The 25339-nt window shown below is 46.8% G+C and overlaps 1 protein-coding gene across 1 annotated transcript in view; it reads left to right on the forward strand.

Moving 5' to 3' along the window:
* Nucleotides 1-23313, forward strand: part of LOC143637981 (scavenger receptor cysteine-rich domain-containing protein DMBT1-like) — a 62248-nt gene extending 38935 nt beyond the window's left edge. The window contains exons 22-28 of the mRNA XM_077105367.1: nucleotides 1552-1910; nucleotides 3813-4157; nucleotides 15029-15340; nucleotides 16899-16931; nucleotides 17891-18066; nucleotides 20420-20802; nucleotides 23022-23313. Coding sequence (XP_076961482.1) covers nucleotides 1552-1910; nucleotides 3813-4157; nucleotides 15029-15340; nucleotides 16899-16931; nucleotides 17891-18066; nucleotides 20420-20802; nucleotides 23022-23313 — 1900 coding nt within the window. The remainder of the gene's footprint in view (nucleotides 1-1551; nucleotides 1911-3812; nucleotides 4158-15028; nucleotides 15341-16898; nucleotides 16932-17890; nucleotides 18067-20419; nucleotides 20803-23021) is intronic.
* The last annotated feature ends 2026 nt before the right edge of the window (nucleotides 23314-25339 follow it).

Raw genomic sequence — 25339 nt, forward strand, 5'->3', positions numbered from 1 at the left:
CAGGGTTGTTTCCCATTCTCCTGGGACCCTGCTCTGTGCCTAGAGGAAAAGGTGTTCTGGATCTTAACAGCCCAGTGTGTTGTCTGTTCTGCATTTGAGAGCTGCTTTTAACCCAAAAGCTCTTGACCTAAAACGGTAGTTCATGCAAAGGCCTTGGCAGACCAGGGAAGTCGGGAGGGCCTGGGGATGCCGGTGGGGGGGCCTGGGAATGCCGGTGGGGGGGCCTGGGAATAGGGAGGTTTGGGGAAGGAGGGCCTAAGGACAGGAGCTGTTTCTCCACCTACAGCCCTACCTGGGACCTGGGATGCAGCGGCTGAACTCTGGTTCTGCTGAGGAAGCCCTGGGTATTGGGGTCGTAGCTTCAAAATCCCAACATGAGTTTTAGTTTTTCTTTTCTTTTTTTTAATATTTATTTTTTAGTTTTAGTGGACACAATATCTTTATTTTTACATTTATGTAGTGCTGAGGATGGAACCCAGTGCCTCCTGCATGCCAGGAGAGCACTCTACCACTGAGCCACAACCCCAGCCCCATAGTTTTTATTTTCTTAATAAAAATAATGTGCATCTTCATTCATGAGCTGCCATTACATTTTAAATAGTAACTATCTGATCAGAGACTCAATGGGGTTCTTTAAAGGTAAAACGCCTATGACTTAGATGGTATTTGAAATGAATATGAAATTTCATTGTTTTTTTCTTAAATGTACTTACGGAGGCTACTTTTCTTTTGTACCTGTACAGTTTCTTCAGCTCCTCAGGATCATCCACACATTTTCCATCAAATAGGTACTGTTTCTATTCTTGCATTTCATAACAGTTTTTCTGAAGCTGGAGTCCCACCATTTGACCAGCAGAGAGTTAGTGAACACTATTCCCACCTCTGTATGGAAAAGGAGCTGTGCTCACTGGAGGACTCTCCTAGTATGGGATTCTCTTCCAGGAGAGAGCCAGCTCCCCCACCCACCTCAGCCGCAGCATCCAAAGGCCTGCACAAAGGCCCACTCCACACTCTGCTTAGGGGATTCCAGGAACCAGTCCTGCTCACAAAGGTCTAGACTTTGAGAATCAATTTCACTTGCTTTGGGTTCAAAGGGTCTGTTTTACTTAGTCAATAATTTGCTTTCTTGCAGCTGGGACTCCACATCTTCCTCTGATTTTCCAACCTCTATCCACCTGTGTCATCCCAAATAAGTACTTTACAGCTCTCTAAATTCAAGTAAAGCAAAACTAATTTTGCTCTGATAATCTCATCATGTTTGGGGAAACCTGGCTTAGAAATGCAAAACCTGAGCTCCAAGCATGCAGCTGCCTTGTTTTGAATTTTTAGGAACATAACACAATAAACAAGGGTGAAAGCAGAATGTCTTCCACAAAGCCCAGGAAGAGCCACTGTGGAATCTGCTAAATTGTAGGTAGACAGCAGGCATCTCTGCTCCTCTGTTTTCTAAGGCTCTGCATTAGCACATCCCCACCTGCATGATAGATGCTCTCCCCGAGCAGGCTGCACCCCAGGGCCGGAGTCTCCAGCCAGATGTGCTGTCCGGTCGAGCACTGCAGGAGGCTCCTCAAGCCCACCTGCTCTTGCTCCTGCAGATCTGCCGGGGGTGAGGCTGGCCGACGGGAAGCACCCGTGCCAGGGCCGCGTGGAGATCTACCACAACGGCACCTGGGGGACCGTGTGCGACGACCTCTGGAGCCTGCCCGCTGCCCAGGTGGTGTGCCAGCAGTTGGGCTGTGGGGCAGCCCTGGCAGCTCCCAGGAGCAGTCTATTTGGCGACGGTTCCGGCCCCATCTTCCTAGACAACGTGAGGTGTACAGGCAATGAGACCAACCTGGGACAGTGCCACCACCTCGGACTGTCTGTGCATAACTGTGGGCACCATGAGGACGCCGGGGCTGTCTGCTCAGGTACCTGAACCCTGCTGAGCCCGGTTTCCCTCCCAAGCAGGACAGCCATCTCTGACAGGCAGATACCTGAGTGGCCTGGGGTCCCAGCTGGGTCAAGAACTTGCCCTGCTTTGCTGGAATTGTCCTGGCTTTAGCACTGAGAAGTCACATGTCCTCTTTGAGCTCCAACAAGTCAGGACCTTGGTCACTCTCCTGTCAGGAGAGTAGTATCCCCTGCCACGCACCACAGCCAGTCCCCCTGGCCCCGAGAAGAAATCCCATGAGCCAAAACATTCAAAGAAACAAAAGTCAAGCCTCGCCCTGGAGTGATTCTTAACTTCTGGGAATGGTTCTCCCAGGTGTGTCCAACTTGTGGGTTTCTCTGGAAGATATTTCTGAGAGAGAGAGCTATGCTCTCTGAATACGCTCCTGATTGATTGCTGATTGCCTAAGTTGGGACTTTCTTGCCGTGAGGGGTAATGTTAGGCAACTTTTCAAAACAGCTGAATGAACATGCTAAATCCCTGTTTTGTTACCTTTTATTACTAATTAATTGCATGCAACAAATATCTGTAACTCCCTACTCCATTGTGGGGTCTCACCATAGCCCAGCACCACCCCAGGCTCCTCAGGGCTGGGCAGAGATGAGGTCCCCAGATGGGCTGAAGATGAGGCAGAGGAGACGGCATTTCTACTCCCCTCTGTTGGCTGGTGGTATTTTAATCTGAAGACAGTTTTCATGGGATCTAGGGATAAGTGCTCTGAGTTAAAACGGCATCAAATGTCCACCATCCTGTTCTCTGGCCTCACATCTCCAGAGCCACTATAGGTGACCTCCCTGGTTCAGAGAGATGCTTCCAGTGAAACAGGTTCCCGCCCAGGCCAGGCCGAGCTGGTTCACAGCCGCTGTCCCGCTGAGCCAGACCTCTGGACACTGGCCTCCCCTCAGCACTGCTGCATTTGCTGGGAAGCTCTGACCCCACCCATGGGACTCACGTGCCTGCTTAGCTGGTGGCGTTTTGTCAGTCTTCACCCCCCTGATGTGAATGCCTCTTCTCTTTCAGCTGTTGAAGTGGCCCCAGCTCTGGCAAGCCCGGCTCCTGCAGTTGGTAATCCTCTCATTGTTTCTCCCACAACTTCCTGGTTATTGGGGTCCCTGGGGTCTAGGGGTCCCTGGGGTCACAGCCAGTGATGTCAGTGCCCTCCTGGATCCATGCCTCCCTGGGACTGGGAAAATACAGACCTGAAACAGAGGCACAGGCTATAAGCAGAGCCTCTGTGCATCTGCTCTCTGGTTCAACTGAGATGTTTTTTAACTTTGAACCTGAGCTAGTGGGAAGGTTTGGCTTAAAGAAAACCAGAAGTTGGGTGTGATATCTATCAATGTCAATGACAATGACAATGAGTTTGTCTATCAATCTGATGGCTTGATTCCAAAATAGATTTTTTTTTTCTTGCAGTGGGGTGTGGGTACCGGGGATTGAACTCAGGGGCACTCAACCTCTGAGCCACATCCCCAGCACTATTTTGTATTTTATTTAGAGACAGAGTCTCATTAGGTTGCTTAACACATACTTCTGCTGAGGCTGGCTTTGAACTCGCCCTCCTCCTGTCTCAGCCTCCCCAGCCACTGGGATTACAGAAGTGTGCCACTGTGTCCAGCTCCAAAATAGATATTTATTTTCATCCTTTTGTAACCTTTTGCCCAACCCAAAGATGAGAATGATGGAGTAAAATAGTGGAAATCAGAAATAGCCCGGGGAAAGCAGGCACTGCATTTGTAAGCACTACTCTGACTTAGTCCTGTGAGACCTAGAAGCAAGAAGCCAGGGCTTCGAAGTCTCCAGAATCCAGGGTGTATGGTATAGAACTCAGGAAAAGTCCTAGTAGAAGTCCCAGTAATAACCTCTGAGTCTTCCCCAGACCTGTCCATCATCAGGTTGGTGGGTGGGAGGAGCCGGTGTGAAGGCCGTGTTGAAGTCCACCACAATGGCACCTGGGGCACCGTGTGTGACGACCTGTGGAGCATCGACGCCGCTCACGTGGTGTGCCGGCAGCTGGGCTGCGGGGAGGGCATCAGCGCCCTGGGGAGCGGCTACTTCGGGAAGGGTGTGGGGAGCATTCTCCTGGACGACGTGCAGTGCCAGGGCACTGAGACCTCGCTAGGCCGATGCCAGCATCTGGGCTTGTACGTCCACAACTGTGGCCATCACGAGGACGCCAGTGTCATCTGCTCAGGTACTCACTCTCAACTGTCTCCTGAAACCGGTAGAGCTGTGACTCTTGGCAGCGATCTGGGAACTGACATGGGAATGTTTGGGTCACCTTGAGAAGCTCCACACACAATCGGAGGTCCATTCTCAGCACCGGGCAGCCAATAAATAATGGGGCATCATTTAACCTGGATCATCCCAAGTCCCTCAGTCCCCTAGCCTACCTGGCCTTGGTTCCAGGTGGCCAGATCATTTATAACCTTCCTTCTAAGCTGCTTCAGTGTAGAGCCCTCTATCTCTGCAGTCTTCAGGGACCCCCCACCCCCCGCCACAGACTCCCTGTCAGCCACATGGGGTCAGGCACTTTCTAGTCTTTGTCTTCAAATTATCTGTTTTGAGCTTTGAAGATGACACTGTGGCACTGCTGATGAGAATTCCATGACCCAAACCGGAGTTCTCAACAGTATTTCAACACTTCAACACTATTTCCTTCTCCCTCTGTGGTTGGAGTGGTCCCGCCTTCTTTGTTTGCTCTGCTTTGTTTAATTCAGCAGTTTGTGCATTATTTTTTTTCTTCACCGTATAATAGAAAAGGAAATCAGACGAAATGAAAATACCTACTGCCCAGCTTATCTTAATTCTATAGCCCACAGGTTAGAATAATAATTTGAGTATCAACTAAGAAATTTTTCTTATTCTTGGTTTCACACTTCAGAAGTTGTTTTGTACCTAACTTAATGTATCTGAGGTATCAAATTTTTAAACAAAAATGTATCTTCTAAGTTCCTGATTGTTTTGCCATTTCAGCATCAGCCACAGAATTGACTGCTTCACTGGGTAATTTCATTTTCTCTCTTGCTTTCTATAAATCAGAGAAGTAGATTGTTTTACATATGATGAGGGTTGCAGTTTTTATCTCATGAAACTAAATATCAAGCTCATATCAAACTAATGTAAGCTGCTTACATATTCATTAACCAGAACAATAAAAGGAACAGATAGGGTGCCTTTGTACCAAGGTACAGGATTCCAATGTGTTCCTTCCCTCTTTGGTGCCACAATTGGTCTCTGAGATCAAATTCTAGTGACCCTGCTTCACTCCCATGTTCATTAGTGTCAGCACATGAGGTAATCATGAGATTTTTTTCTGGAATTTTTTTAACTCACTAGACTTCAGACATCTCAGGCAAAACCTGAATCCATATTTTCAGAAAATAATGGAGCAATTTGTCTCCTGAGCATGTTTCAGAGTACATGTTTCCTTCATCTGGTGTTATGCAAATTTCTGAGAATGATTTGCATAGCTTCATAAGTTGGGAAATACCATATCTTCTCTTGATGATTCAGTCTATTAGCACTTTCAAGTCTCTGATGAGTCCTGCAGGGAGAGATCTCTTCTTAATTTGGTGTAACCCAATGTTTCCCAAACTTCTCATCACTTTCAGATGGTGACGCAGCATGGCCCTATTTGGCACCAGAGCATAACCTTGGGTTCTCTGGCTCCAGTGTTAACCAGTTGGGCAATGGTGGGCAAGTCCCCGAACCTCTTAGGCTTCTGTTTCTTTACCTGTAGAACAGAAGGATGGACACAATCCTGAAAGCCTTGTCCTGGGGACTGAGTGGTCTACACTTGTGTAGGGCACCATGGTGGGAGTTTCCAGTCACCCTTCTAGGGACATGCATGCTGCTGCAGGCCAAGACTTAGCTTGACCCTCCAAAGCAAGCGACCTAAGTGTCCTTTTGTAAAAGTCCTTCTACACACCAGGGATTGTCCTAGGGCTTGAGTTGGTCATTGTGCAGCTCAATAAGTTGGAGAAATACCACCTCAACACAAAACAGCTCAACTCACATTTTCTTTGAACTGTAAACGTTATGAGAGTGGCCCATAGTCTGTATTTCCAAAATATCAAAAGCCTTCTGCCAGGCTTGGTAGACTAACCTCTAAGGGAAATTATGATGAAACACAATTCCCTTTTGTGACTATAGCTATGAGAATTGCCCACAGTCTTTTAGGCAAGGACAATTTAGATATGGGACCATCACAATGTAACAATTCCTGAGAGTTGGAAGAACCCTTAGAGATGGCTCAGATCAGAAGCCACAAATGGGCAGCCCTGGACAAGTTTTGACCCACAAATGAATTTAGATTCAGACAACCCAGCATTGCCAATGCATGTTTAAATTATTTTTAATCCCACATTTTGAAAACAAAAGTTATTGTTGGTGGTAATGGTGTTGTATTGTTGTTGTTGTTGTTTTAAGAATCTATATTTCAGGCTTTCTTCCTTTTCTTTTTTCTTTTTGTGATGTTAGGGATTGAACCCAGGATCTCATGCATGCCGGGCAAGTGCCCTATCACTGAGCTGCATTTCCAGCCCAAGATTTCCAGCTTTAATTGGAAAATCTGAGAGTGGGAACTAGTATTACACACCTCACAAGCAATAATTGCCCGGGGCTAAGTAAGGCAGGGTGGCCCCTTCACATGGCACCTGACCTCTCATATTCTCCTGGCCCGCAGCATCTCCATTTGCAAGCTCAGTGCTTCTTGGAGTTGAATATGCACATAACTCACTTGGGAATTTTCTCAAAATGCAGATTTGGATTCAAAGCATCCCAAGAGTCTGCATTTCTAACAACAGGATACTGATGCTACTGGTCCTTGGATTGGTCCTTCAGATGCTGCAGGACCTGAAGTTTAGAGATGCCAAAGGACTTGTACAAGGTCAATTGCTCCATTACACAAACACTAGAGACCACAACCAGTCACTCAGGTCCCAGACTCATACACCACCACCCTCGTTATTTGTTTCCTTTATCTTGATTACACAGACTAGGAGAATCGAATAGGAACAAAGCATAATCAACTGGGTTGAGACACATTTATAAATAGGGTCATTCTTGAGAAAATTTTTTACCAATGAACTTGATCAACAAAGATGTTATTTAAATACAATTTATCTTTTGCTTGTTTTGACAGTTCCTACTTCAACTTCAGCCACAGATTTGATCCTCACGACTGGTAACAAGTTTCCTGTGGCTTGCCCCCCTTCTGCCTATCTCAGGGATAGTTATTTGTTGAAATTCTACCAAGATAGTATAATTATCCCTCTATTTGTTGGGAAGTTGCTTGGCTAAATTAATCCCTTAGAAAATAGTCTAGAATCCAGAAGTAGACAAAGAGGGCCTCTAGGCAGCCACATTGAGATCCCAACATTCAATCCTAAATAAAGTACTTGGGTACTCATGAGGGATGTGTCTGGTGCATGAGCTGCTCTCTCAGAGCCAGTCATCCTCCTTTCTACGCACTCATAGTAGCTGGCTACCTGGCCTCCCAACTGGCTGCATGTTAGGAAAGAAAAATGTTTGGAGGTAGGGTACACAGGATGGGAGGGGTAACCCTCATAGAAGAGCCACATTGACAATCCAGGAAATGCTAGAAGGTGCTCCAACAGCTACAGAAGTGCTCAGAAAAGCCATTTAATGTCGCCAGACTTTCTAACTACAACAATATGGAATTAAAACGTCATTTACTTACCTTGATGTCCCTTTGAGATGCTTCTGTGTTCCATCCCTAAACAACAATGGCATTCTTCCCAAGGACTCTGAATCAGGCAGATGGGAACGCCATCAGTGTCTTTTGTTCAAAAGGACTAAAATCTTATAAAGGGAATCAAATAATATGTATGTTCTTGTGCCCGACACAAATATAAACTTGCATCATATCAGAATTTAATATATACTATCACAGGGCATGTGTTTTAACTTGGATACTTAAATTCTTATTTGGGAAGACAGGAAATAATTAGTCCCTGTTTTTCCAAGAACGACGATTAGTACATGAGACCCCAGTAAAGGCAGACTTGGGCCTTTCTGCAAAAACTTCCTGATGGAATGATGCATATCTCCATGTTTCACATCCAGGCACAACTCTCACTCCAGAGGAAGAGACTCCTTCGCCTGGTAATGCCTCTGCCCCTGCACTGCACATGTCAGCAGCATGAGGGTCTGCCACTCCAGGCCTGGGAGCGGGCTAGTGTCAGGTTGTCACTGTCTTTGAGCAGAGCACCTCATCCTGGACGGACCTGTGCCAGGCAGAGGGGCATGGGAGGGGAGCTCCCTGGCCAGGTCAGCTCACCTGTTAGAGGTTCTCGGGCCATCTGTGTCTCTCATTTCATGGCAAAAGTCATCCATTTGCTTGTGTGTCTTTTCATCCTCTCTGTCTATCCATGAGTTGGTCTCCTTTTTGAGGGCAGCAACTATATGTAGTTTTATTGACTCTTTTGCTCCAGAACCAGCCCAGTGCCTGGCACCGGGGAATGGGCGATCGAGATGTGTGAATCAATTAAAGGAAAGTTAGGTGTTTTAGCTTTTTCTCTGCTGTGACTAAAGGATCTGACCAGCACAATCATAGAGGAGGAAACGTTTATATGAGGGCTCAGAGTCCATAGAAGGCCAGCTCCATTCCTTGGGCCTCGAGGTGATGCTGAACATCATGGAGGGAGAGGGCGGCAGAGGGAAGCAGCTCACATCACAGTGATCAGAAAGCAGAGAGACGACTCTACAGATACAAAATATATGTACCCCAAAGCCACGCCCCAATTCCCACCTCCAGCCACACCCCACACTTCAGTTACCTCTCAGTTAATCCCACCAGGGATTAATTCACTGATTGGGTTAAGACTCTCACAACCCAATCAATTCTCCTCTGAACCTTCTTGCATTGTCTCACATGTGAGCTTTTGGGGGACGCCTCACATCCAAACCATAATATCAGCTTTCTGTGCTCCGGGGACAAAGAGAAGAAAACAAGTTAACTATAAAGCAGTGTTTGCTTGCCCTTTGGTAGATTTTAACCAATTATCATTTCTTATTTCCAGGATCTTTGGATATTGTTATAACCACTCCAACAGGTAATTTAAGTGTTATTTTGGATTTCATCTTGTTTGCTGCAATTTTTTTTAATTTCCAGTAGATTCATTGAATAACCATTTATGTCTTGACCAAATTCTTGGATTCTTTAGTAATCTCTTGAGTTTTTTTAATATGCTTATATTGACCTGGCTCATAAAAACCACCCCCCCTGATGGTGAAGGAATTTTCTTTTTCACAGGGAAAAACTCATTCAGCTAGTTAGCCAGGTCAGGTCCGTGAAAATGTACACTGGCACAAGTGGTCTAACACAATCGCTCACTCGAGTTCCATGGAGGGAGTTTCTCCTGGAGCCCAGCCACCAAGTGGTGTTGCTGGATCAGGGAGATGTCCAGCCACGGCTTACACTAATCCTCCTTGACACTCCCCCGGCGATCAGTGAGGATGGCCATGTGCTGGCTCTGCCCAGGCAGCGGGGAGGCAGAGTTGACTGAGAACAAACAACTCTCCTCTGTGCAATAGATTCTGAGTGAATCTGGTTGGATTGAGTGGGAAGTTCCTGATGCGACCTTAGGATCAAGAACCACAAATAGTGTAGAGCGCTTCAGGGGATGCAATAAAGAGGAGACTTTCCCTATCGTCGGTGCTGAAGCAAATGAGAAATAAAATACCAATGTCAGCACCAAAATCTGGCCTTTACTACTGATAACACTGAGTGGGAGGGCAGCACTAGCACAAAGGACAAGTGGACCTGCTGCCCTCCCCCCGCCCCCCCCCCCCCGTGTCTTGGGACAGTACACCTAGAAAAAGTTCACATCTCCAGAGCTGACCCTCTCCTGGGTCACTGCCTCCCTGCTCCATGGGAAAGGAGGGGAAGGCTGGGAAAGAAGTCCCCACACAGAATCCTTGTTAGACTGACCCTCTGGAGTTGAGAAACTTGGCCAATGGTTGCTGCCCTCCAAACGAGTCATCTCCAGCTCCATGGGAAGAAGGGAAGAGTGGGCCTCAGGAATGGAGACCCCAGGCTTGGGGACATGGCTTGCAAGCAGTGGATGGCCTGCTGCATACTGTCTGGAAATCAGGAGGACAGGCCTGGCCAGTAATGCAGATCTAAGGCACCACGGCGATGTTCCTGTATCTTCTGGAACCACGGCCCCTGGCATGACTAATCACCTCCCTGCCATTTCTGTTTGTCTGCAGCTTCCATCCCAACTTCTGTGACCTCTTCACCAGGTACAACCTGCCTGTCGTCCCTTCAAGTGCCTCTTCTTAGAGCTCTGTTTATCACACTAGTTGGCTTCATGAAAACTTTGCCCCAACGCAACCTCGGTAAGAACAGAAGCCTGGTGTGCCCCCAAGGGTACTTAAGTCCTTTCTCCCCTTTATCTACAGATGTTTCCTCAACCCCAGAAGATGCAACCTCTTCAACTGGTAAAGTCTCCCACTATGCTTTTCAAATCCATGAGATTTGCTTCTTGTTTGTTGCACTCTATTTAGAAAATGAAGCAACCACAGGTGCACTAAGCTTAGGTGGAAATGGCTGTAGCCACACAAATGAATAGTTCATAGGGTGGGGGGATCCCAAGCAGGTCTTGAGAACCCACAACACAGAAGTCACAGCACTGGCTGGGGCTGGGGCTGGGGCTCAGTGGTAGAGCACTTGCCTAGCATGTGTGAGGCACTGGGTTTGATCCTCAGCACCACACATAAACAAATAAATAAAATAAAGACATTGTGGGAAAAAAATCTAAAAAAGAAGTCATGAGGCCACCTCCTGCTTGGGACAGCCCACTCCACATTCTCTCGAGTACCTGCATTTCTCTAAATAAACCCTCATGTTTATTCGAAAAAAAGGAAAGAGAGAGACGGAGGGAGGGAGGGAGGAAAAGAGGGAGGGGCAGGGAGAGAGGGTTGGAGAGAAAAAAAAAAGGAAAGGAGCCTACTAATGACCACGTGGACCACAACGTGAAGCTCAAGGAAATGACACCCAGCATTGCCACACTCGGTTCCCAGTGTCCTGTTCTCTTGGTTCATACACAGATGCAACTTCAGTCTCAACAGAAGTGGACGCTTTCTCTGGTAATGTTCCTCCCTGTCACATTTCCTGAGTTAAACTTGATCAACTTTTTCTCTGGCAATGAACACATGCACCAATGCTCACTCCGTGGCCCAAGACCCGTGTGCATAGAGCCCAGCATCCTCAGAGAGGGAGCGCCACGCCCCTTAGCTCAGCCGGAGACACAGAAGAGGCACCTACAGCAGGAACACTCTGCCTGCTGCCCTGGTCTGGATCAGGCACGCCCGGGGGAGGACAGGGCTGGGGTCCACACCTTGCCTGCTCGGCCGTGTGTGCTATGGTTGAGGCCATGCTGCCAGCCAGCCAGCACACCCCAGCACCCGCACAGAGAGCCGGGTTGTGAGGGTGTTGATTCTGCTCATTTGCTCTTGGATTTTCTGACTCTGAAGGTCAAACCAAAACATTCTTCTCCTACATTCGCAGATACAATTCCCACTCCCCCGCCTTCAGGAGAAGCTCCTTCTTCACCAGGTACGCTCTCTGCTGTTTGCAGTCCCTGTGAGTGACTTCCTGAGCATCCTCAGCCCAGCAAGAATTAACACACCCAGAATAGACACTTCCTGTTTCCTGAGGCAAGGTCAGGAGAGGCCAGGCATGTCCCGGAGGGTTCCAGACCACTCCCCATCACTGGTTATGAAACTGAACACTTGAAGGCAGGTGCTGGGCAGATTGAACAGGACAAAAGAACCTCAAATGTCGAGCCCAGAGGAACCCTTAGGGCTGACCTAGACCAGCGATTCTCCCACGTGATTCTCATGTGCATGTGAACCTCCTGCAGAACTTGTTCAAGTGCAGATCCAGTGGCTCCCGATAGAGCCTGGACTCTACATTTCTAACAGGTTCCCCTGTGAAGCAAGTGCTGCTGGTTATGGACCCTGATGGAGGTGTAAAGAACTGAACCACCACCTTCGTTTTGAAGGAAAATGAGGCCCAGAGATGAAAGACATTTGCCTGAGGTCACAGAGTTGGTCAGGCAAAGCCAGGTCCCAACTCCCATCCAATGTCCTTTCAGCTCCCAGGCTTTGCTGATGAATCCATTTGTGGGACACCCCCCCGCCCCCGCCCCATCCCCGCACAGCAACATCTTCAGTGATGAGGCTCTGCTGAGCTTGTTTCCTTTCTTTCTTCCCTCGTCAAGCCCTGGTTCCTTTGGCCATATGGGGGTAAATCTCAGTGAAGCCGAGGGTTAGTCCTTCCTTTTCCCTTGCGGATGACATGGCTTCCTTCACTTCTCTCCTCCCGCCCTCCATTTCGCATTTCCTCACCACATTCCTTTCTGGCCTTCACCACCCCTCCATTTATGTCTGATGATCCCCTCCCTGGTGGTCCCCACTGGGTCTTGACACCACAAGAGGCAGGCTTTCTTTGTGGGTGTCAACTGGGTACAGATCAGGTGGCACTTCCACGCCTTTAGGAAACCTTGACAGCCCTAATCACGTCCTGTTGCTACAGGAGACCTTCCTCAGGGTGAGGACAGGAGTGGTGGCCGCAAACCCTCCTCCTCCCTGAGTCACCACCCTGAGCCTGGGCTGAACAACTCCCAGATCCGAAGCTCAGGGAAAGCAGAGTGCTTAGAATCTGTGCTCTGTGGCCCTGCAGGTTTGAACTGTGCATGATCTTGTCATGTCATTCAGTCCCTCTGAGCCTCCTTTTCTGAAATAAGAAAACACACTCCTGGGTTGGTCATCTAAGCTTTAGAGACATAGATTACCTGACAGGTTGTGCATGCTCTAAATGAGAATCATTCTTGCTCCATCTTACAAATGCCAAATTCTCACACACAATAATTTCATCCTGAATGCGTAAATCCCCAAAATAAATGCATACCCCTCGGGAGAACAGGCTTGTTTTCATAAACTTGTGGTCTACAGTGTAAAATCACAATGAGGCTAAATTTTAATGCTTCCTTTTCAACTAGAATTTTTTTTTTTTTTTTTTGGCAGCTACAGATTCAATTTCAACAAAAGTGACTCCATCATCTGGTAATGATCATATGCCTGTTGCAAGATTATTCTTCTTTTCAAAAATTCAGTATATTTATAAAGCTTTTTTTATGACCATTGAATAAATTATTTTTTTCTGAAGACTACACAGCATGTAAGGCAACTTGTTGTATTTTGATGCCAAGAAAATAAAACTTACTGGACAGTATTTCTGCATTTAAACAAAAGTAGAGGCTTAAACAAAAGTATGGCTGTCCCGAATTACAGAAAACACTTGATTCCTCTTCCACTTTGACTATAAATATGTGACTTTGAGGAGACTCATTTTAAGAATTTTATTTTTTCACAGTTACAATTTCAGTTGAAGAAGAAATGGTCCCTTTACCTGGTAAGTTTTGTCTGTTTCAGAGCGCTAATAATACTGTTTGGATTATATTTCTTTTGCACTTAGATTTTGTTTATGAGCTAGTTCTTTGTATATGTACAGACACACTCATGGTGGGTCATGGGTCCACCCAAACCTTACCTCCCAAGCCCTCACTCAAGATATGTACTCACACTTATACCTCTGACCCCATGCTGGGACTCAAACCCAGGTCCCTAGTGCCCAGCAAGTGCTCTACCACTGAGCTACACCCCGCCTCCACAGTCCCAGTTCAAACAAGCCTGGGTATCATGCTTCCAATATTGTAGCAGCCAGGTAAGCCAGGAGAGAGCAGTCGTCCTGGATTGGTATACTGCCACCAGAAAAACTGATGAGTGGGATTTATTAACACTCCCTAAGTTTCTTCCATATGGCAAACAGTGCAGAAAATTAAAAATACAGCCACTACAAGCCAATTCGTGCAAAAACATTTTTAGACATCTGTGGGTATGGCACATGATCATAATACAGTCATGTGCCCCATAACAATATCTCAGTCAATGGTGATCCTATATGTGACTGTGGTCCCATATGATTATATGGCCTTGAGATACCGTAGCTATCTTCCTCTGTAAGTACACTCTATGATGTTATACGACAAAGTCACCTAACAACATGTTTCTCAGAAGGTATCCTCATTGTTAAGCAATACACAACTACAAGTTTTACTTTTGATTGTTTTTACCCTTTAAATCACTCTTTTAGAGTATCATATATATACAATTACACACATCTACAAGTTTTGTCTAATGTAACTGCCACCACGAGCAAAACATAGAATATAAAAAAAGACATAGAATATTTCCATCACCCCAGGAAATTCCCTCATTCACTAGGTAACATCTGGTCAGCTTTCTAGCTTTGTAGTTTGGGTTTTTTTCCCTAGAATCTTCTGGAATGAAACCAAATAATATGAGACCCTGTTGTGTCTTAATTTACTTAAATTGTTTTTGAGATTCATCCCTGTGTTGTAATGTATCCTTTTCTTTATTTAGTAATATTCCATAATGTGCATACACAATCTATTCATTCTCCTATGCTTGAGTACTTGGGTTGTTTCCAGTTTGAGGTTAATGTGCATGGAAAATTCTACTATGTATAAATCTTTTTGTGGGCCCATGTTTTCATGCATCTGAAGTAAATATGGAGGAGTGGAATAGCTAGGTTATATGATATAGCAAGTGCCTCTTGCTCGCAGACCGTTTTTATAGTTAAAATATAAGCTCTTACTCATCAACAGTAAAAGTAATTTCATAGGGCATATTTTGTTGGATGAGTTAGGGCAGAGCTTTAATTTAGAATAACCGTTTTGTAAAGACTGGGAGGACAGTTGTTTGATTTTTACCTGATAGTACTTTTATTTTTCTTTTTGAGTTTTGTGTTTTTGTTACAAGATTAAATTCTAAGTGTCTGGGAAACTAGGCTTGCCCATAAAGGACACTCCTTGAGGGCTTCGGGTAATTTAACTTGACTTTGAAGAAGAGAGAGAACTAGGAACAGCAAAACCGTAACTAGAACTCGTTTCAGAGTCATATCTCCTGCTGCAGGTGACACCTGAGAGGTGTGCAGGGGGACGCCCAGGTGCAGCTTCTGACCCAGTCTCTTGCCCGCAGACCGTGCGCTGCGCCTGGCGGGCGGACGGGGCCGCTGCGAGGGCCGGCTGGAGGTGCGGCACGAGGGCGTGTGGGGCACGGTGTGCGACGACCACTGGAACATCAGGAACGCCCGCGTCGTGTGCCGCCTTCTGGGCTGCGGCCGAGCGCTGGGCGCCCCGGGCCGCGGCCGATTCGGCCCTGGCATCGGGCCCATTCTGATGGACGACGTGCGCTGCACGGGCCATGAGGACGCACTGGAGCGCTGTGCCCACGCGGGCTGGGCGCGACACAACTGCAGGCACAGCGAGGACGCGGGCGTGCTCTGCGCAGGTACGGCCCCTCGCGCGGCCCGGGCCTGGAAGTATCCCAAGGCTCTGCCCAGCACCACCCCTGAGCACGCCCAGGTCCAAACTCAGCATCCCAGGAACGGCAGGTCTGGCCAAGGTCCCACGTCCTAGGATACCTAGGTGGTCAGTGTTTTAACCATCAGGCTCAGGAGTTGACTTATCAGTTTTATTTAATTCCAACTCAGTGTCTTTTTTATTCTGAAATATAGCTAAAAGGTTGAGTTAAAGTCATAAAATGATGAAGGGCGTAAATCTTGCTTCTGTCCGACTGCAGTTGGTCCCCTTCCTTTTTCAGTCTCTGAGGAGGCCTCCAAGGGCTCAATCCCAGGGGGGTGACACGGCATCCTGACCTAACCCTCAGAAGTCAAAAAGACAACCACAGTGTCCCAGATTCCCTTGTGTCCTTTTTATCTGAGATTTGGCTGATACCTTTGCTGGAATGTACATTTATGTTGTAGTTGGACACAACACCTTTATTTCATTTATTTATTTATTTGTATGTGGTGCTGACTATCCAATCCAGCGCCTCACCTGTGCTGGGCCGGCGCTCTACTGCTGAGCCACAACGCCTGCTCCTGGAATATATTTTATTTTCACTCAGCATCGTCCTTGGCATATGACTTCCACAGGATAGCTTCCTTCTGCATAGAGGAGTCACTTGCATTTGTCCTCAGTTTGCCCTAAGTTGACCTGTACATCTTACGCAGATATGGAATTCTAAGATTTGCATGAGTCTGTTCTCATGTTTTCTGTTCCATTCTTAGTTTTTTACAAGTGATCAAACGAATTGCTGCCATTGCCTTTACCCTTATGTAGGTGCTATCTGGTTTTGCGTACACGTGGAGCCCAAGTAGGAAAGCTATTGGAGCCCCTTGGAGATAACACTAATTCTGCAGAGAACCAAGCAATTTGAGTCTGCACTGGGGTCATGGGGTCCTCATCTTTTACATCATTTTTATTGTGCCTGTTTGCAGTTCCATCCATTCCTAGTGCTGTCAGGAGACCCACTCTCAATGACAATCCCTTTTCCCTTCTTGTGTTATATACCCAGTGGGTTTCCTTTCATGGACTACAGTGTCCAAAGGACCAGTGGTCTGGGGCCCAGAATGTCTGAAAGGGTTGAGTGAATCAGGCCAGCCATGCTTCCTGGGCTGAGTGGAGCCTAGGGTACTGTCCTGTTTTGCTTTCAGCCTGAAGTCCTAAGTGTGCCATGTTCATGAAATGGGACACAAGCCAGAGTTCCTGCCTATGGTGGTATTTATCAGCTTGGAAGTCCTGTGCTTATTGTCTCTTGCTCCAACAAGTCCTGGTGTTGATGAGACCCATAGTCTCAAGTCTAGTCCACATGTGCCAGGATCCAGCTCCATCAGGAATGCCTGGGCCCTCCTCTCCCTTGCAGGCCCTGGACTATTCTCATGCCATTGTACTCCAGCTTTAGTAGCAAATCAGAGAAGACCACTTAGCTACACTTCTTGTCTACGGTATCCTCTGCCCGTGTTTCAGCTTTATTGACATTTGCCCTCATCATCTCTCCTTGCCAGGTCCAGCGGACTCTGCTGTGCCCAAGGACAATGGTAAAGTCATCTTCCTTCAAAGATCTGAGGCTACTAAAAGGGGGAGCTAAGAGGGAGATGAATGGAGAGGAAAACGCTGCTGTGAGGGGGACCCGCCTGTGTTTCCACTGAGACCTCTGTGGTTTCTGTCCACTGTGGGCTGGAGGAGGTTGGCAGAGAAGCCCCTTAGCACCCAGGCTCTCACTGGTTGCCTCCAGCTTATCTCCATGCCAACACCCAGATAGACAGGTCCAGACTCAGCTTTTCTCTTATAGAAAACAAGCTGTCCTTTAAATGCTTAGATAAAGCTCCATCTCATGGCCCATGGGAAATGTGCTGTGGGCAGGATTCCCTGTGGATGTGATTTGACCTTAAAGCCTTTTTGGACAAGGGGGAATGTATTGGTCAGTTTTCATTGTTATGACAAATAGCCTGAGAAAAACAAAGGAGGAAACATTTATTTTGACTCATGGTTTCAGAAGTTTCAGTCTGTGGTCAGCAGGCTCCATTGCTCAGGCCTGAAGTAAAGCAGAACATCATGGCAGAAAGGTGTGGTAGAGGAAGGCTGCTCAGCTCATGGCAGCCAGGAGGCAGAGAAGGAGAGAGTTGGGGGTCGGGGGACTGAGGATGAGAAATAACTCTTCCAGGGAACACCCCAGTGACTTTCTTCCTCCAACGATGCCCTGCTGCCTGGTGTGCCCACCACCTCTCAGTAGTTCATCCAGCTATCAATGGACCAATCCACTGATAAGGATCCCATCAGTTCCCCAAAGCCCCAGACAACTTTAAGCCTCTGAGGAGCATTCCAGATGCAAGCCATCACAGGGGATATAAATAGTCAATGAGAGTCAAGTGCTGGCTGGTGATGAAGAGAACTGAGCCAGCCCCTGCCCAGAGCACTGCCCATGGTACTTTTAGAAATAAACACACCCACACCTCTGACCTGCAAGTCCATTTGTCAAGATCTCCCCATTCTGCAGCTCAGCTCTTCTGCTTGCCCCACCTCTTCCGAGCTGTCATAGACCGAGGCTATCTCCGGAGACTGGGCTACTCCTCCTGGGATATCCACTTAAATGATAATCTGTGTCGCCCACAAGTCAGTGGGCGCTTCCTGATCTTCAACATTCCATACGGCCACTGCGGCACTGTCCGGCAGGTAAGAAATCCGTAAGGAGGTGGTACCCTTCTAAGGATGGAGACCAAGGAGAGGACCTTGGAAACCTGAACTACCTGTTGAACACTTGTGTCAGGACGGAGGAAAAACTCAGCCACAACTTCATTTCTCAGTTTTGGGAGACCTAGGGAAGCTCAATAATTTGTGTGAAACTTTCCGTCCTCTGGGGAATTTAGGACACTTAACTTGGGATACGCTGCAACCGGTGTTGAGTGCCGATGTGTGACAGATATGTGAATGGATGGACGAGTGGATCAATGTATTCTCTTAGCTCTGAAGCCAAAGCATTTTCCACAGCAGACGTCTAGCCTAGGCATTAGGGAACACCTGCCACGTGCAGCTGTCGTGCAGATGAGGGAGGACAGATTGTCTGACTGTTATGTTTCAAACCAAGTACCTGGTTATGTTCCACAAACTGGAAAGCAGACACCTAGAATATTTGTGAATAGCAAGTTTATATGCCTATTTAATTTTCCTCAACTACCTGCTTATTTCACAAAACCATGACATTGAAATTAAGGAAGCTAGCATACTAAAGGTGTAGGAAAAATGTACAACTGTGTCATCCTTTTTTCCAGTATAATTAACGATATAATATGTTCCAAAGCAAGATCTTTATGCTGTTCTTCTATTCTTCTGCATCCCCATTTAGACACCTACAAAAAGCCCATCTGACATTGTTGGAGGTCAGATTCATTCAAGCAATTTACATGACCCAAAAGAACCATGAATTCCATACTTCACATTTGATCTGATATGTCAGATCAATGGTGATTCAATGACAGACCATGGTCATTCTTATCCTTTTATTTCTGTGGTCCACTTCAGAGGTTCCTGCCCCCAGCTCTATGCTGGAAGCCCCCACATGTCTGGAAGGTGGGCAGCCCCAGGCATTGCTGGTCTATGGGGAGGATCCTACGGATGTCCTGTCTGGCCCTGGCTGGTCCAGCTGCCCTAGGAAAGCCCATGTTCTGACCTCAGAGCACTGCAGTCAGCAACCACAGAGGATGGAGGCCAGTCCAAGGCCACCCTGAGGAAAACATTGTCACGGGAAGGTTCTGGGTCTGATTTCAAAGTCAATGGCTGAGCAGTCACCTAGGTGTTAAGAACATGGCAGCCGCAGAACTGACGGTTCCTGCCCTATGGCTTTTCTGTTCAAGGAAACAGAGCTGAGCCCTGAACGAGTCTTTTGAGTATTGAAGAGGGGTAAGAGGGTCATCAAACAAGGACTGGCATAGGGGCATGGCATGGGGCGGAAGGGCTACCACTTTAAACAGTGGTGGCTGAGGAGCCACGGCTGAGTGGCGAGGTGGAGCGGCCAGGTTGGCGCAGGAGAGGCGCGACAGGCCTCGGCTAGAGCAGGGTGGGGCAGCCGCAAGCTGGTTGTGGATGGGTGAGGAAGAGACTCAGGGCCAGAGTCCAGGGGCAGATTAGAAGGGCACAGGGCCACGTGGCATGGAGTTTGGCTTTTATTTTAAGCTGTACGTTCTCAAGGAGGGCAGTCCTACCCCTTGTGGGGGAGGAGAGCTAGATGTTTGTTCTTAGGAGCAAAAGCAATAAAATCTTCCTTTATGGATAAAACACGAGCATTACACAAATGATATATTTGTCATATTATGGGGGCCGGAAAGAGGGCAGGATGAGAAGGAAAGAAGGGGTCTAGAGAACTCCTTCCAAAGGCCATAATGGAGAAAAGGTTGAGAAGCACTGGCCTCAGCTGGCAGAGAGGGCAGAGAGGGAAGGGCCCCGAGGCAGTGAGTCCAGGATCTGAGTCCTGATGCTATAGCTTCCTAAGCCAGAGGTCCTGCACAAGCTGAGCCTCTAGACCTGCACGCAGGGAACAGGAAGGAGGCAGCGAGAGGCAGGGACCGCTGTCAGCATCCCCTCATCCTCTGCAAGTCACATTGGAGTTGAAGGAGCAAGGCTGGGGCCAACGGCCGCAGGGTCAGGCCTGAAGCTCACCTGAAGCCAGACTGGTCTGGGGCTCAAGGAAACAAATCCACAACATGGGGTGGCCTGGGGGTGGCGGAGAGAGTGGAGCGTGATCAGGGACTCAGGGGAGAGCAAGCTGTAGGCTGCCGTCATGGGCTAGACACCCAGCTCATAGGGGCACAGCTTAGCCCTCAGAGAGAGGGGGTTCCCGCCCACCAGGAGCTCCCACAGCACCCACACATTGTGTTATCCTTTCCTGGCATTAAGCTCCCCAGGGGTCCAGGAGTGCCCTCTAGCACATCAATGAGCTGGTGCCCATCAGGAGAGGGAGGAGAGGTCTTGGGGCAGGTGCTTGTCAGGGAGCCAGGAGCACTGGCCCCCAGCTCCCCTCTTGTCCTCACAGGAACACCTCGGCTCCCTCAGCTACTCCAACTCCATCAGAGGCCGGATACGGGGCCACTCGGGCCGAGTGGTGGTGCGGCACAAGGTGCCCCAGGTGAAATTCACCTGCAAGGTGAACAATCCGCCCACTGTTGAAATCGTTCATGGAGCTGATGACCAGACAGAGGGTGCCGGCTACGATGTGTCCATTTCATTTATCCAGTCTCCCGGGTCCCAGCCTGTGGGGGGCATGGTACCATACTCCGACAGCCAGAGGAAAGAGGTCTTCCTCCAGGCCACCCTGCATAGCGCCGATCCCAGACTGAGGGTCTTCGTGGATACCTGTGTGGCTTCTCCGGATCCCCATGATTTCACAACCATCAAGTATGATTTGATCCAGAAGGGGTAAGGAAAACGGAAGCCCTTCCTTGTTGGCTGCGATATCCACACGGCATTCCTTTAGGAACTGTGGCCTCTGATCTGGAGGTCCTAACCTGGAGCATTGTGCAAGGGTCCTCACCAGAGGCTGAGTGGGGGGTCCTCCTAGCCCCGGATCCCAGTGGGGGATATAGTAATAGGCAGCCTGAACCTCCCTTGACACGCCAAGCACTCCTGGACAGACCCCTGCTGCTCTGCTCCACCCTTTCAGGCCTAAGCCTCCCTTCCTTTCTAGTTTTACGGTTAAGACTCCCACTCATGATCCCCTTTGACCAATACTGATGGGCTGATGGGTTTCCCAAACTAAGCTTAGTTATTCTAGTGAGATTTCTCTGGCTTCTTTGGCTACCAAGTGACTTTCCAAATTAGAACTTAGGCAAGTGGTTTGTCTTTCTAGCTCCCTTGTCCCCTAACAGGGACAAAATGTTAATGGATGGGCAGTTGCCACCAAAACCTTATCGCTTTTCAACAGCACTGTTAGCATGATGAAAGCCGCAGCGGTCTAAAGCCCATGAGAAGCACTGTAGCACTCCTCCAAAGGCCAGGGGAGGAGCAAGACAGCACCTGCCACGGTGGTGTGAGCACAGGCCCAAGAGGTGCACGCAGTGGCACTAACCTGCCCTGAGTCCCAGAGTGAAGAATCCCTCCCCGTCAATCCTCCCTGTGAACGTATTAGGGCAAGAGGTTCCGTTTGGTGCCAGAATCTAACAACCAACACATTTTCTTTCTTCTTTATGTTTAATTTGCTCTTCTTTCTCTAGTTGTTTGAAACTGAGATGATTGATTTCTTCTTTTCTAATCTATGTTTTTTGAATGTTGTGAACTGCCCTCTCAAGCACCTTCTTAGCTATCTCCCACAAATTTTGATGTGGGGTATTCATTTTCACTTAGTTCAAAATATTTTTAAACATCGCTTGAGACTGCCCCATGGGTTGCTTAAAAGTGTGTGGTCTACTTTCTCTATATCGGGGAATTTTTTTCTAGCAATATTTCTGTCATTGATTCCTAGTGTAATTTTATTGTAATCTGAGAATGTATCTTGTGTGATCTCTATTCTTTTCAATTTGTTAAGATGCTTCTTATGGCCCAGAATGTGGTCTTTCTGGATGAAATTCCATGTGGGCTTGAGGAGAATGTGTATTCTGCTTTTGTTGGACAGAGTGTTCTAGTTCCAGTTAGCTCTGGTGCATTAATAAGGTGCCCTAGGCCATCTACATCCTTTATGGTTGTGTGCCTGCTGGGCCTGCCAATCACTGATAGAAGGATATTGGAGCGTCCAGCTGTGGTGGCGAGTCTGTCAGTTTCTCTTTGCGGTTCTGTCAGTTTGTGTATTTTGATGTTCCACTGTAGGGAGGGTGTATGTTGAGGTTTGTGAATTGGATTAAGGACTAATCCTTATCTTGGTTATCTTGGTTATAGATTATCTTCTTGGAGGGTTGATTATGTTATATAATGTCCCTCTTTGTCCCTGATAATTATCCTGTCTCGGAAGCTTGTTCTATTGAAAATTGACCCAGCTGCCCCAGCTTTCGCTTGATTAGTCCATCCCTGTACTTTTGTCTGTGTCTTTGATTTTAAAGTGGGTTTCTTGGAGTCAATGTGTAACTCTAGCTCAATCTTTGTTGTTGTTGTTTTTTAAATCTACTCTTTTTCATCTACTCTGTCTCATATTGGCATATCTGGACCATTCATGTTGCTGAGAGAGTTAAATTAAAATCAAACATCTATGCATTGTATTTGTTCTTTGTTTCTCCCCCCACCCTCCCTTTTGGTGCTTTCTCTGGTTTTAATTGAGCATTTTCTGTGATTCCATTTTAGCTCCTTTTGATGTGTTGTCTATACTTCTTTCCTTCACTTTTTCAGTGGCTGCCCTAAGATTTAAAAATAAAATTAAATAATCTTCAAATAATGCAACCCACTTATAATCTTCCTTTTGGACAAAATAGACTAATCCTTCTGAAGGCAAGAGTTGTAGCTGGTATGTAATTACCTTGTTTTCACTGTGTTTATTTTGTGGCTAGGAATAGTGACTTTCCATTCATAGTAGTGTTAAAACACAGTGTAGTCATTTCTTTGGAGTGGGTAGTAGAAAAACTCCATCTGGATTTCAGAGGTCTGTGGTTTAGAGCAATTTCACACTATACTTGAGATTAATCTCTTGGGCTTGGGGTTTTTCTTCCCACCAGGTGCATCAAAGACAAAAGCTATGCCGATCTCCAATCCCACCAGAAGAATGTGGCCCAGTTCAAATTCAATGCCTTCGGCTTTCTTGACAGCTACGATGTGATCTATCTGAAGTGTGAGATTGCTGTGTGCAGAGATGGGGACTCTTCCTCTCGCTGCTCCCAGAGCTGTGCAAGGCGGAATAGGAGGGGTACAGGCCTCGCTGAGGCCGAGGAAAAGCAGACTGAGCACTTCCCAGTGGTCGGGCCACTGGAGATCCACAGAGCAGCTGCTCAGAGCAAGACCCTGGTGTGATGTCTGCGCTTTCATGTAAATCTGTTAGAAAGTAGGAAGGAAGGTCCATTTCCTTCGGTGAAGCAGTGTTTGACAAATCAGAAATTATCTACGTAGAGACAGGTGAAAGAGACAGAAGAGATTGCTTCTCTGAGGTGTGTCACTAAATAAACCTTCTCTGGTTACCAAACTTCTAAGGCAGTTACTCTTTGTAGGCTCAAAATGCTGATTTTCTAATTCTTCACTATCAAGAACTGTTGTCTTAAAGTGTACAAATTATTATCAAAAGCAGGGTTGTCTCCTACCCCATGGCCAATTTAAAGATTATGTCTTCAGTTTGGTTCCTTATTATTCAGATGCTAATAGGTGGATGGATCCCTGCTTCTATCCCACTTGTGGTGTGAGAATTATTTTCAAATCTCACCAAGAGTCTTATGAAAAAGAAACCAAGCACCGGTCAGGAAGCCACTGCTCATTTTTCTCTACACTCTAATACAGGACAGTTGAATCACACATGCCATTGATTCACCAAACAAGCTTTAATTGTCCTGTTTCAAAGGGAACTAGGTGGAGCTTTGTGGGGTTTAGGTTGCAGCTTACAAAGATAGGCCAATGCATAAATCAAGAACTACAGCGTCCGCTCTCTGAGATGCCAAGAACCCACATGCTCATGTTCTCAGTCTGGTTCTCAGATTGCAAAAGCATCTGGAAAATTTGAAAAGTACACAAGAAATTTAAAAGCAAACAAGGAAAGACAAGCATATCCCAGCATCCCCTGTTAAAGGAGACAGCACCCACTTTCATCTATTTCTCTTGACTGGAAGAGACCTGCCTAGACTCACTACCTTCAAAGTTGTATTGAAAGACACAGTCAGGTGATTTATTTTTTTTTCTTTCACTTCTCAAGAAATATTCAATTGTAATATTTAAAGTATGAGCCAGGTGCAGTGGTGCATGCCTATAATCCCAGCAGCTCAGGAGGCTGAGACAGGAGAATCACGAGTTCAAAGCCAGCCTCAGCAATAGCAAGGTGCTAAGCAACTCAGTGAGACCCTGTCTCTAAATAAAATATAAAATAGAGCTGGGGACGTGGCTCAGTGATTGAGTAACCCTGAGTTCACTCCCCAGTACCAAACAAAAAAGAAAATAGAGTTCCCACCTCCAAGAAATTATGTTGGTCTTTATGGATAAACAGCCTGAGCTGAGACTCAGCCGTCCAGTCCCTCGGGGAGAAGGGCAGTTCCCAGTGGGATCTGGGAGCTAACCCTGAGCTCCTGAGAAATGAAAATCTGATAAGTGACCCAAAGAGGTGTTGCCTCTAAGAGGAGCATCTCAGTTTTATTACAGATGTGTCCTTAGTCAGTAACTGCCTCAGAAAAATATGATGCCAATATACATTTTGATGATGTTCTCACACATAGAAATTGATGAAATATAACTAGTGGCCAATTTGGTGAAAATGACATTTTTAAATCAAATTCATTATTTGTCCCTGAGGAACTTCATCTTCAGTCATATAAAACAGTAATTTTCACACCTGTTTCATTCAAGAACTTTAAAGGAATCGAGGGGTTTTCCTGGGTAAGTGGGGGCTGCTAGAGTTTCTACTCTCCACAGTTCATCTGCCCATTGACTGCCTATCCACAGTGTGTGGAGGAAGTAAAGGCTAATAGCTAGGAATATCCAGCATTTTATGACTTTTAACAAATTCCTAGTGTGGAAAGTACTGAAAATGAAAGAACTAACATTTTTTAAAGTAACTAAGTGAAAGTCCAAACAAAGCTGAATATGAATTCCTCTGGGAAGCGGCTCTATCTAAAACACTTGAAGTGGTTTTTAGGAATAAAATAATAATAATAATAACAATAATAATAATAATAACACTTGAAGTGGTTCTTAGGTTCTTAATAATAATAATAATAATGATAACAATAATAATAAAGGTTTGAAAGCCAAGGTCACTATGCAACATTCCTGCCCCATGGATCAAAAGGCACAAAACAGGGGTAGGCCTGTGATCGGGAGCACCAAGGGTGCAGACCAAGAG

This window comes from Callospermophilus lateralis, chromosome 15, assembly GCF_048772815.1.
Source record: "Callospermophilus lateralis isolate mCalLat2 chromosome 15, mCalLat2.hap1, whole genome shotgun sequence".
Lineage (NCBI taxonomy): Eukaryota > Metazoa > Chordata > Mammalia > Rodentia > Sciuridae > Callospermophilus > Callospermophilus lateralis.